Below are 13182 nucleotides of genomic sequence, written 5' to 3'. Positions count from 1 at the left end.
CATGACCCTGAGTACAGGCTGGAGGATGGCACACTGTTGCTGTCACCAGAGTGCTCCCAGGCCCCAACAGCACTGCTGACCTTGAAGGAGACCCATGAAGACCCTCTACACACAACATCAAGCTCTTGTGAGAAGATATTTCATCCAATCCAGGAGGATACTCATCTCCTCCACTCTGGCTTTTTGTGTGTGACATTTCTGTTCTGGAAACATAAACTAACAAATTCAAGTTAGTGAGGAAGTAAGGTGCATTTGTGCAGTCTTCTGAGCCTTAAACTCCCATTTCTGGTGCTAAGGACGTCTGTCTCATCCTGGTCCAAGGAGGGTGCCTTTCCCATAGGAGACTCATGTCCAGCTTTCAGGGGGACAGAGGAGATCAGCGTGTCTCTGTACAGGTTATTTCTCAAGTACATTTAATCCAAGGGCACACGTGGGGTAGCATATTCTGCTTTCCTTCCCCTGTAATCCTGGAGTAGAGACACTGCAGTAAATACCCTGTGAGCCCAGACAGGGTCCTGCTTTCAGGGCTGTGGTGTCAGCTGCTGGGAATACTCAGGACCCCACAGCAGAGGGCTGCTGCCCCAGGAGCAGGTGCACAGGGGTCTGGGGAAGTCTTTCCTCTCAGAAACTGGGGTCTCCTTTTCCAGAAAATAATTTAAATATGGGTAGGACAAGCAGTGCTAAAGGGTGTGTAAATATCCTGTTCTATCAGGAACATTTACCAAACTCCAAGCAATGAAAAGCACATTTGAAAAGGATGATATTCCAGGGCTTTTAGATATCTTAACTGTAAAGAGATGGAGGACTGAATGCATTATTTGCTCATTGGATGCAGCATTTTGGAGACACACTGATCCAGGTATAAAACATCCAGGTTTTAGAGCCAAGAACAGGTTCAGACGGTCTCTCTGTCATTCAAAGTTGGTTCCAAAATGAGGATAATTTCCTGTGGGTTCTTTTCCCTTAGTGGGAGAAGTTCGGCACACAGTTCAGGGAGCTGGCAGGGTATACATGACCTCAAACAAAGATTATGACTTGGGTTCTCAACGTCCTACTGACCATGGTCCCTATGATGTCTATCTGCTCCTTATCTTGATGGGTCTGGTTTTGAGTATGGGATACGCTGCCTCATGAATATGCAAATGATCTGAGGTACCGCAAGGTTAGATATGAGGATGCCTGTGGCCTGAGAGCATTCCCCAACAATGGCACCTCTCCACTACAGTAGCTCTGAGAGCACAGCCCCTCACCATGACCTGGAGCTGGAGAATCCTCATCTTGATGGCACTGGCTACAAGTAAGGGACTTTCAGTCTCTGGGCTGAGGAGGGGTCAAAGGCCAGTCAAGAATGACTTCATCCCCACCTGTTCCCTTTCCAAAGGCGTGTACTCCCTGGTGCAGCTGATGCAGTCTGGGGCTGAGGTGAGGAAGCTGAAGCATCCAGGAAGGTCTGCCATAGGCATCTGGATACATGGTCACTGACTACTATATGCACTGCATGTGACAAGCCCCTGGACAAAGGCTTGAATGGAGTGGGTTCATTGACCATGAAGATGGTGCCACAAGTTATGCATGACATTCCATGGCAGAGTCACCCTGATGGCAGACGCATCTGCTAGCACAGCCTACATGGAGCTGAGCAATCTGAGTTCGGAGGACATGGCCATGTTTCACTGTGGGAGACACACTGTGTGAGAACCCATATCTTGGTTGTGCCAGAAACCCTGGGGCAGGGGAAGCTGTGGTGATGGGCTAAGGAGATATGAAGTACATGGATTCCCCTGCCTTCATCATACTTCTTCCCCAGAAGTTTGGGACAATGAATCATATTCTCATGGGGACCCCAGTCTTTTAGGGGAAGGTTTGAAGAGTCCAAATATACTGAAATAAAAACACAGGTAAAAAGGTTTGCGTAAAAGAACACCTTATTTTTTTTTTTTTTGCTTTATTATGTGCAGTTAGTCAACATATAGTTTATCATTAGGGTTTTTTTTGTAATTAGGTATTTATTTATTTATTTGAGACACAGAGGGAGCAAGCACAAGCAGGGAGGGGGTCAGAGGGAGAGGGAGAACAATGAGCCCCATATGAGGGCTTGATTCCAGGACTCCAGGATCATGACTTAAGCCAAAAGCAGCCACTGAATTGACTGAGCCACCCAGGTGCCCACATCGTTAGTTTTTGTTTTGTTTTTTGTTTTTTGTTTTTTAATATTATGTTAGTCACCATACAGAATATCATTAGGTTTCTTTGTTTTGGTTTTGGGTTTGGGTTTTTGTTTTTGTTTTTGTTTTTTTTAGACTTAATGTTTATTTTTTTCCTAGGGTTTTTTTTTAATTTCTTTTCAGTGTTCCAGAATTCATTGTTTATGTACCACACCCAGTGCTCCATGCAATACATGCCCTACACAATACCCACTACCAGCCTCACCCAAACCCCACCCCTTCAAAACTCTCTTTAGTTTTTGATGTAGTGTTTCATGATTCATTGTTTGCATATAACCCCCAGAGCTCCATGTAATACATGCCCTCCTTATTCACACATCACTGGACTAACCCATCCCCTCACTATCCTCCCCTCTGATACCCTGTTAGTTCCTCAGAGTCCCCAGTCTCTCATGGTTCATCTCCCGCTCCAATTCCCACCAACTCCTTTTGCCTCTCCATCTCCCAATGTCTTCCATGTTATTCCTTATGCTCCACAAATAAGTGAAACCATGTGATAATTGACTCTCTCTGCTTGACTTATTTCACTCAACATAATCTCTTCCAGTCCCGTCCATGTTGATACAAAAGTTGGGTATTCATCTTTTCTTTTCTTTTTTAATTTTTTATTTTTTATAAACATGTATTCGTCCTTTCTGATGGAGGCATACTATGCCATTGTATATATGGACCACATCTTCCTTATCCATCCCTCTGTTGAAGGACATCTTTGCTCTTTCCACAGCTTGGCAACTGTGACCATTGTTGCTATGAACATTGGGGTACAGATGGCCCTTCTGTTCACTACATCTGTATCTTTTGGGTAAATACACACTAGAGCAATTGCAGGGTAATAGGAGAGCTCTATTTTTAATTTCTTAAGGAACCTCCACATTGTTTTCCAAAGAGGCTGCACCAACTTGCATTCCCACCAACAGTGTAAGAGGGCTCCCCTTTCTCCACATCCTCTCCGACACATGTTGTTTCCTGTCTTGTTAATTTTGGCCATTCTAACTGGTTTAAGGTGGTATCTCAATACGGATTTGATTTTAATCTCCCTAATGGCTAGTGATGATGAACATTTTTTCATGTGTCTGTTAGCCACTTGTATTCAACCTGTGCTTTAAAATAAGTGGTTTTTCCCACTTATTCATCAGTTTTATAAAGTTCTCCCTTCTCATATAATTATTATTTCAAGTGTGTGAATCATGTCATTCAATGACAGAGGATATGACTCACACCCTTCTGTTTCTATTTTTTGAAATGGCTTCGGGAGAATAGGTATTATTTCTTCTTTAAAAGTTTGGTAGAATTCCCTTGGGTAGCCATTGGTCCTCAGATCTTTTTTGCAGGAAAGGGGCATTTTTTATTACTTCTTCAATTTCTTTGCTGGTTATTGGTTTGTTCAGATTTTCTGTTTCTTCATGCTTCATTTTTGGTAGTTTATACGTTTCTAGGAATGCATCCATTTCATCCAGATTGCCTAAATTGTTGGCATATAATCACTCAAAATAAGTTCTTATAATTGTTTGTATTTCTTTGGTTGGTTGTGATCTCTCCTTTTTCATTCATGATATTATTTATTTGGGTTATTTCTCTTTTCTTTTGAATAAGTCTGGCCAGAGGTTTATCGATGTTATTCATTCTTTCAATGAACCAGCTTCTAATTTCATTGATCTTTTCTACTGTTCTTCTGGTTTCTGTTTCATTGATTTCTGCTGTAATCATTATTATTTCTCTTCTCCTGCTTTGTTAGGCTTCATTTGCTGTTCTTTCTCCAGGTCCTTTAGTTGTAATGTTAGCTTGTGTATTTGGGATTTTGCTTGTTTCTTGGGAAATGTTTTAATTGCTTTATATTTCCCTCTTAAGTCTGCCTTTGCTGCCTCCCAAAGGTTTTGAAAAGTTGCGTTTTCATTTTCACTAGTTTCCATGAATTTTTTAAAAATTTTCTTTAACTTCCTAGTCAACCCATTCATTCATGTATCTTATTTTATTTTATTTTATTTTCTCCCTTTTTTTTTATGTCATGTTAGTCACCATAGAATACGTCATTAGTTTTTGATGTAGTGTCCCATGATTCCTTGTTTGCAACCCAGTGGTCCATTCATTCTTTAACAGAATGCTCTTCAACCTCCAAGTGCTTGAGTTCCTTCCAAATTTCTTCTTGACCTTGAGTTCCAGTTTCAAAGCATTGTTGTCTGAAAATATGCAGGGTATAATCCTAATCTTCCGTTATCCTTTGAGACCTGATTTATCGCACAGTTTGTGATCTATTCTGGAGAATGTTCCATGTGCAGTTTTGAAGAATGTGTATTCTGTTGCTTTGGGATGGAATGTTCTTTATATATCTGTGATGTCCATCTGTTCCAGTGTGTCATTCAAAGTCCTTGTTTCCTTGTTGATTTTCTGTTCTAATGATCTGGCCATTGCTGTGAATGAGGTGTTGAAGTCCCCTAGTATTATTGTATTATCTACGTGTTTCTTTACTTTGATTATTAATTGGTTGATGTAAAAGGCCTCTCCCAGATTAGGAGCATGAATAGTTATAAGTACTAGATCTTATTGTTTGGTAGACTCTTTAAGTAAGATATAGCATCCCACTTCCTCTCTTACTACAGTCTTTGGTTCAAACTCCAACTTCTTTGACATGAGGATTGCTACTCCAGCTTTCCTTTGAACTCCATTGACATGATAAACTCTTCTCTACCCCCTCAGTTTTAATCTGGAGGTGTCTTTGGGTCTAAAATGAGTTTTTTCCTGGTGATTCACAGACCTGTACCCCTGGGGCTAGTAATACATTATATGTTAATAAAAATAATAATAAATTTTAAAAAGAAAGACAAAAATAAATAAGTAAAATGAGTTTCTTATAGACAGAATATCAAAGGGTCTTGTTTTTTATTACAGTCTCATATCCTGTGCCTTTTTATTGGAGCATTTAGTTCATTTGCTTTCAGGTTAGTTGAAAGAGATTAACTTAATGTCATTTTGTTACCTGTAAAGTCTTGTAGGGCTGATTTAGTGATCACAAATTCTTTTAGTCTTTGTTTGTTCTGGAAGTTATTTATCTCTCCTATTTTGAATGACATCCTTGTTGCATCAAGTATTCTGGCCACATATTTATCCCATTTAGCATATTGAATATATCATGGCAGGCCTTTCTGGCCTGCCTGGTCCCTGTGGATAGGTCTGCTGCCAACCTTATATGTCTATGTCTCTTATTCCAGCTGCTTTTAGGATTTTATCTTTATCTCTGAAGTTTGCAATCTTCGCTATTATAGGTTTGGTTGTTGACCTATTTTTATTGATATTGAAGGGGATTTCCTACACCAGATTACGGAAGTTCTCAGGTATAATTTGTTCAAATAAGCCTTCTGCCCATCTCCTTCTTCCCTCATCTCCTTGGACCCCTATTATTCAAATGTTATTATACTTTATGGTATCACTGATTTCTTGACGTCTCCCCTCATGATCCAGTAGTTGTTGTTTTTGTCTTTTTTCAGCTTCCTTACTTTCCATCATTTTGTCTTCTATATCACTGACTCTCTTTTCTTGCTCATTTATCCTAGCTGTTAAAGCCTCCATTTATGACCGCATCACAGTAATAGAATTTTTAATTTTGCCCTGATGAGATTTTAGTTCTTTTATTTCTGCAGTAAGAGATTCTCTAGTATCCTCTGTGTTTTTTTAAAACTCACCTAGTATCTTTAAAATCGTTATTTTGAATTTTAGTTCCAACATCTTACTTATATCTGTATTGACAAAATCATGACAGAGAGTACTACCTCTGGTTCTTTCTTTTGCTATGAATTTCTCCTTCTAGTCATTGTGTCCAGAAAAGAAAGGAGGAAAGAAAGAAATAAAAGGGAAAAGGGGAAGCAAAATGACAGAAGAGTAGGGGACCTCATTTCATCTGGTCCCTTGAATTTAGCTGGATATCTATCACACCATTCTGAACACCCATGAATTCAGCCTGAGATGTAAGAAAATATATCTGGATCTCCATGATCTGAAGAATTTGAGAGGCAATGTGGGGGGTTTGGGGAGTAGGGAAGGAAAAAATGAAATAAGATGGAATCAGGAGGGAGACAAACCATATGAGACTCAATCTCACAAAACAAACTGAGGGTTGCTGGGGGAGGGGGGAGGGAGAAGGTGGTTGGGTTATGGACATTGGGGAGGGTATGTGCTATGGTGAGTGTGGTGAAGTGTGTAAACCTGGTGATTCACAGACCTGTACCCCTGGGGCTAATAATACATTATATGTTAATGAAAAATAAATCACATATTATACCCAAAAAATGGAAATATATCTAGAACTTCACAAGCAGAAAAATGACTGTTTTTTGCAAGTGAGGAGGTGTGGAGTCATGAATCTATAGGAAATATTGGAAGATAAATGGAGGGGGGAGGGAGCATCTAAACTTTGGCTACTGGAAAGTGATATAACACAGGAGTGCAAAATCAGAACCCTTGGAAATCTGCTCCAATGAGAAACATCCCTTTCTAAAGGGGCTCAAGGGGTGAAAAGGGCAGAATTCTAGGCGGATCATTGTGGTCTCTGGATCCTAGGGGACACTGAAAGATTGGGGATGCCTGGACCGAAGAGTGCCCAATCAGTGGAGCAGGGAAACTGGTTACAGTCAGCCAGCCCAGAAGGGACTCCCAGCTCTGGTCACAATACACTGTGAACAGGCCAGTCAGGTGATCTCTTTATGCCTGAGCACCCTGAAAAGGACTGGAACATGGAAGCCATTTGCCATCCCCTGGCAGGGACAAAAAGGCTGCCCCATGCCTGGGCAACAGCTCTCAGGGTGGCAGCCACCCTGGAAAGGACAATGGGGCAGCATTATGCTCTGAGCAGGGAGTGGCAGAGTAGTAGGGTGCACATGCTAGCCCACAACCACTCACCGCTGCAAAGACACAAAGTACAGATATGCTTGCAGTTCCCTGGGACTCCCTGGGGGAGAACTGCCGTGGACACAAACATTGGGAGTCTTCAGAGTTTGGTGTACACAGAAGTGGAGATGGTTTGACGCAGAGGTTTATTGAAGAGGAGGAACTGTGGTCTCACAGCTTTGGGCCAGATACCAAAGACATGGCTGTCTTTGCTCTGACCCTCTGGAGAGGCAGGGAAAGCTACCAGGAACCAAAAACCACACAAGCAGCTCACATTGAACCCATCCTCCTGACAAGGGTGAGGCAACGCTTAAGAACAGGTGAATGAGGACGCCTGGGTGGCTCAGTGGGTTAAGCTGCTGCCTTCGGCTCAGGTCGTGATCTCAGGGTCCTGGGATCGAGTCCCGCATCGGGCTCTCTGCTCAGCAGGGAGCCTGCTTCCTCCTCTCTCTCTCTCTCTCTCTCTGCCTACTTGTGATCTCTCTCTGTCAAATAAATAAATAAGATCTTTAAAAAAAAAAAAAGAAAGAAAGAAAGAACAGGTGAATGACAAGCTCGTGGATCCCCCAAGACTGTAAAACTTCAAAGCCAGGGGAAGATAGTATATTGAGCTCAGAGTGTTTCCTCCTGACTTATTGATCCTTCAGTCTGAAATGTTCCATTTCTTTTTTCTTTTTTACCTTTTTCCCACTTCAACTAGATTCTTATTTTACCAATTTGTGTTTTTAAATTTGCTTTTTATCTTTTTTTTATGTCTACCTTTATACATTTACCCCTCATTCTAGTCCTTTTTTCTCTCTATTCGATTTTATTTTTACATTTGAGTTTTGATTTCTTTGCAATTTTGGGATATAATGTCTTCTAACACACACACACACCAAAATTCAATCAGGAATAAGTGGATCACCCTGCTTTGTCCACTCTGTGAGATTATAGTCTGTCTTACCTCCCCCCTTTATACTTTTATACTGTTTTGTTCCATTCTGGCTTTGTTTGCTTTTCTGTGGTAGCTTCTAACCACTTCAGATATTTTTTTAGGTTGTTTTTTTTTTTTTTAATTTCTTTTCAGTGTACCAGAATTCATTGTTTATGCACCACACCCAGCGCTCCATACAATACATGCCCTCCTTAACACCCACCACCAGGCTCACCCAACCTCCCACCTCCCACCCCTTCAAAACTCTGTTTTTCAGAGTCGGTAGTCTCTCATGGTTCGTCTCCCCCTCCAATTTCCCTCAACTCCCTTCTCTCCAGCTCCCCACGTCCTCGTGTTATTTCTTATGCTCCACAAATAAGTGAAACCATATGATAATTGACTCTCTCTGCTTGACTTATTTCACTCAGCATCATCTCTTCCAGTCCCATCCATGTTGACACAAAAGTTGGGTTTTCATACTTTCTGATGGAGGCATAATAACCACTTCAGATTTTTTTCTAGGGTGCATTGTACTTGGGTTGTGGTTGGTATTGTAGAATCTGTTCATTCACTCAACCATCCCTCAACAGTATAACTAGGAAGAGGAACTCTCAACAACATTATGGAGGTTCCTCAAGACATTAAAAATAGAACTGTCCTGCAACCCAGCAATTGCACTACTGGGTATTTATCCCAAAGACAAGTGGCTCCCCAGTGACCTACAGTTATGTGGGTTACTCCATCCCAGGTCAACAGAACACCCAGCCAAGTCATGTGAATGAAATAAATGTGTATTATTATGCAGTACTGAGGTTTTGATGTAGTTTTAATGTACACCTAATTTAACATCTGTTGGTTCACTAAGACTATGGTCTTATCTATCCCAAAGATACAGATGCAGTGAAAAGAAGGGATATGTGAGCCCCAATGTCATACAGCAATGTCCACAATAGCCAAACTGTAGAAGGACCTGAGATGTCCTTCAAGGGATGGATGGGACCAATGAGAAGTGCTGTGTGTACAGAGCCCTCCTCTGAGATGGTCAGGAGCTCAGGGGAGGCCAAAAGGAACCCGATGCAGCACCACTCCTCCCAGGGCTCGTCAAGGTCTGCTCTCAGAGACTGGGGGCTTAGCCAGGGAGGTGCTGCCCCCTCTGTGGAGGGAGGTTCTACAGGGTCCTCCCTCTGGGCAATGCCACACAAGGCAGCAATGCAGGACCCAACCTCGGGGCCAGGTGGGGTCCACAGGAAGAGCATCTCTGGAACACACATCCTGAGAATCCAACAAGCTCATAGTAGGGGTCCAGCCCAGGAGGCTGGACGCAGGGAGAACTCAGGCTTTTCCTTGCTTACTTCCTCACTTGGAATTGCTGCCATGGGCAGCCACGGCCTTTGGAATGAGACCTTAAAACCCAGTGGAGGGCGCCTGGGTGGCTCAGTGGGTTAAGCCGCTGCCTTTGGCTCAGGTCATGATCTCGGGGTCCTGGGATCGAGTCCCGCATCGGGCTCTCTGCTCAGCAGGGAGCCTGCTTCCTCCTCTCTCTCTCTCTCTGCCTGCCTCTCTGCCTACTTGTGATCTCTCTCTGTCAAATAAATAAATAAAATCTTTAAAAAAAAAAAAACAGTGGAAATACCTTTTCAACACTGACCATTCGTGGTGCTGGGAGCCCCACCAAGCTCTGGGACTGAACTCAGGGGAGGGTCAGGGACCCAGAGGGAGCCAACACCCCCCAGAAGATGAAGGAGCAAAGGCACCAACATGGGCCCCTTGGGCAGAGAAGATGAGCACCACAGGAGGGACAAGACTCAGAGAGGCCCTCCCCATCTGCCAGATAGCAGTGATGTCAAAGCCTGAACCCCACAGGATATGGGCAGTTGGTGTGGGGGGTCCAACAGAGGGCCAGCCCTCCAGCTCCAAAATCCCATGGGGAACTTGAGACAAATAGACGCCAATGTTGGCCAGGCCCTGGGCAGCCCTCTCTAGAAGTTCTGGTGGTCAAGAGAAGGGATGAGAGACAACGAGTGTCCAGAGGAAAGCATTTAAACCCACTCAGAATCACCCACATTCACAATGGAGTCTAAGCCCAGGGGCCACTGGAAGGACAGAGAGGTAAGACTTCGGGGGCCTCGGGAGAAGGTGAGGGTCCTGAGCAGCCACAGCAAACGTCACCCTCACGGGGGCTCTGGAGTTCTGGCAGCAACCCCAGTCAGGTGTGCAGGAGGGCACCTGGGCCTCACCTGCTCCTGGGGCTCCCCTGGGCCTCCCCTCTGCCTGGGCCTCCCCTGCACCTGCACTCGGACCTCCCCTGAGACTGAACCTCTCCTTCACCTGTAACTGGGCATCCCTTAGGTCAGGACATCCTCTGATCCTTTACGTAGACCTCACCTGTTCGTGGGCTTCCCCTGGACCATTCCTTTGTCAGGACCTCCTCTCACCTTTCCTGGGCCTCCTCGGGTCTGGAATACCACTTCTTCTGCACCTGAGCATCTGAAACTGGGCTATCCCTGGGCCTGGGCTGCACCTGCACCTGCACATTGGCCTCAACTGATCTTTGGCCTCACCTGGCCTTCTCTCAGCAGCCCCCCCCATGTGAACCCCTGTGTACTTATACCTGGGCCTCACCTGCACCCGGGCCAGGGCCTACCCTTTTCCTGGAATACACATCACCTGTGCCTGGGCCGCCCCTGATCTTCCCCTCTGCCTGGGCCTCACCTTCACCTACACCTGTGCCTCCACTGGGTATAAACCCTCCCTACACCTTAACCTAGGTCTCCCCTGGGTCTGGACCTCTTCTTTAGGTGCACCTTGGCCTCTCCTGGGACTGTACTTTCCCATAGACCGCCCCTTGGCCTAGACCTCCCCTGCACCTGAACCTGGGCCTTCCTGAGTCTGGACTACCAATACCTGGCCTTCATCTGTACCTAAGACTCCCCTGGGCCTCCTGTGGCCTGGGCCTCCCCTGAAAGAGTATCTGGGTCTCACCTGCTTTGGGCTATACCTGGGCTATCCCTGGGCCTCACCTGGGTCTGGACTCCCCTGCACCTTTACCTGGACATCCCTTGACCCTCCCATGAGTCTGGACCTCTCCTGCACCTGTACCTGGAGTACCACCGCATCTGTACCTGGGCCTCATGCACTTAAGGGCCTCCCCTGTACCTATACCTGGACCTCATCTCCCCTGGGCCTCCTACTCACATGTACCTGGTCTTCTCCTGAAATGGACCTTCCCTTCAATTGGACATGTGCCTGCCCTCTGTCTAAATGTCCCTTGGACCTCCACTGGGTCGTGGCTTCCCCTTTACCTATACCTCATTATCCCTGGGTCTGGACGACCACATCACCTACATCTGGGCCTCAATTGAACCTGTATCTGGGCCTCCCCTAAGTCTGGATGACCGTGTCAGAGGGCTCACCTGTACCTGGGTCTCCCCTGGGTCTCCCCTATGCCGGGAAGTTCTGCTGAGAACTGCACCTGGACCTGGACCTCTCTTGCACCTGTAACTGTGCATCCTTTAAGTCTAGACTAACAATGCCCCTCTCCCCAGTCCTCACCTACACGTGAGCCTCCCCTGGGCTTTGCCTAGACCTTCCCCTCACCTGAACCTGGGACTCCCCTGGCCCTGTTCTTGGTTCTCCCCTGAGACTAGACCACTCCTTTACCTGTAACGCGGCATCCCTTAGGTCTGGACCTCCCCTAAAGCCTATCTGGGCCTCACCCATTCTTGGGTTTCCCTGAGCCTTCCCAGGGCCTGGAACTCCCCTTCCCCTGCGCCTGGGGTTCCACGGAGTCTGGACAACTGCTGGACCTGCAGCTGGGTCTCCCTTGGGTCTGGACCTCCCCTCCACCTATACGCGGGCCTCCCTGAGTCTGGTCCTTGGTGTCCTGTCCCAGGACCACATCTGCACCTGGGCCTCCCCTTACCTCCCCTGGGCCTCCTGAGGGCTGGGCTTCCCCTGAAGGAGTACCTGGGCCTCCCCTGCGCTGTCCCTGGGCCTCTGCGGGGTCTGGACCAACCGTCCCTGTGTACCTTGGCTTCCCCTGGCTCTCGACCTCCACCTGCATGTGGGGCTCCCTGAAGTCCGGACTGTCCCTGCTCCTCCCGACCCTAATCTATACCTGGGCCTCCCCAGAAGGAATAGGAGGCCTCACCTGCTTGGGGCTGTGTCTGGGATGTCCCTGGGATGTCCCTGGGCTTCACCTGGGTCTAGACTCCCCTGAGCCTCCACCGGTGCCTCTCCTGAGTCTGGGCCTGTCCTGGGTCCGTCCACCCCTTCATGGGTACATGGCGTTGCCCTGAGTACGGACCATCCTGGGAGCTCCCCTGGCTCTGCACCTCCCACGAATATGTGCCTGGGCCTCCCCTGGGTGTGACCTGCCCTCACCTGGATGTGGACCCCCTGGTTCTGGACCCCGGTACCTGCACCTCAGCTCCCGGCTTCTAAATCACACTTTACTGCCCCTGGGCCTCCCCTGGTCCTCTCGGGGGCCTCCTCGGGGCCTCCCCAGGGGCGGGCCTCACCCGTAACTGTACAACCTGCACCTGCACTAGAACCTCCCCTGGGCCCGGGCCTCCCCTTACCTGACCCTGGACCTCTCCTGGGCCTGCACGTCCGTGCAACCTGCAGCGGGGCCTCCCCAGGGTCTGGATCTGCGGCACCTGCCCCTGGGCCTCCCTGGCTGTGGACTTTGCCTCCGACTGTACCTGGGCTTCCTCCCCTTCACCTGTCCTTGGGCCTCCCCTGGCCGGTGACCAACAACGCCTGTACCTGCGCCCCATGGACGTCCCTCAGCTTCGCCTGGGCCTGTCCTGGGCCTGCGCCGACCCTCCCCTGTAACTGCGCTGGGTCAAGGCCTCCTGTACCCTGCATCTGCCCGCCAAGGTCCTGCACCGGAGCATGGACCGGGGACGCTGCCCTCGGCACGCACAGCGGGGTCGCCCCGGTCTACCGTCGCCCCGGCCGGCCCTCAGCTCCCGGCACCTGCGTTCCACGGTACGGGCGCCCGGGCCTCTGCTCCCGCGGCCGCTGCCGCCCCGGGTCTCCCGCGGCCCCTCCGCGGGCTCTCCCCGGGTGCGGACGTCGTCTGCACTGCGCCTGCGCCTCTCCTGGGCCAGGCCTCGGCGTCCTTATGCTGGGCCGCGCGGGCTGGGGGACTGGCCGGAA

At 47.6% G+C, this 13182-nt stretch overlaps 1 protein-coding gene across 1 annotated transcript in view; it reads left to right on the top strand.

Moving 5' to 3' along the window:
- Window positions 1-12855, top strand: part of LOC131999471 (immunoglobulin gamma-1 heavy chain-like) — a 17885-nt gene extending 5030 nt beyond the window's left edge. Inside the window, exons 3-4 of the mRNA XM_059372171.1 lie at window positions 1382-1422; window positions 12646-12855. Coding sequence (XP_059228154.1) covers window positions 1382-1422; window positions 12646-12855 — 251 coding nt within the window. The remainder of the gene's footprint in view (window positions 1-1381; window positions 1423-12645) is intronic.
- Window positions 12856-13182: the final 327 nt, after the last annotated feature.

This window comes from Mustela nigripes, chromosome 13 (assembly GCF_022355385.1).
Source record: "Mustela nigripes isolate SB6536 chromosome 13, MUSNIG.SB6536, whole genome shotgun sequence".
In the NCBI taxonomy this organism is placed as follows: Eukaryota; Metazoa; Chordata; class Mammalia; order Carnivora; family Mustelidae; genus Mustela; species Mustela nigripes.
The sequence above is the reverse complement of the archived record's forward strand: the minus strand, read 5'-3'. Positions and strand labels throughout refer to the sequence as shown.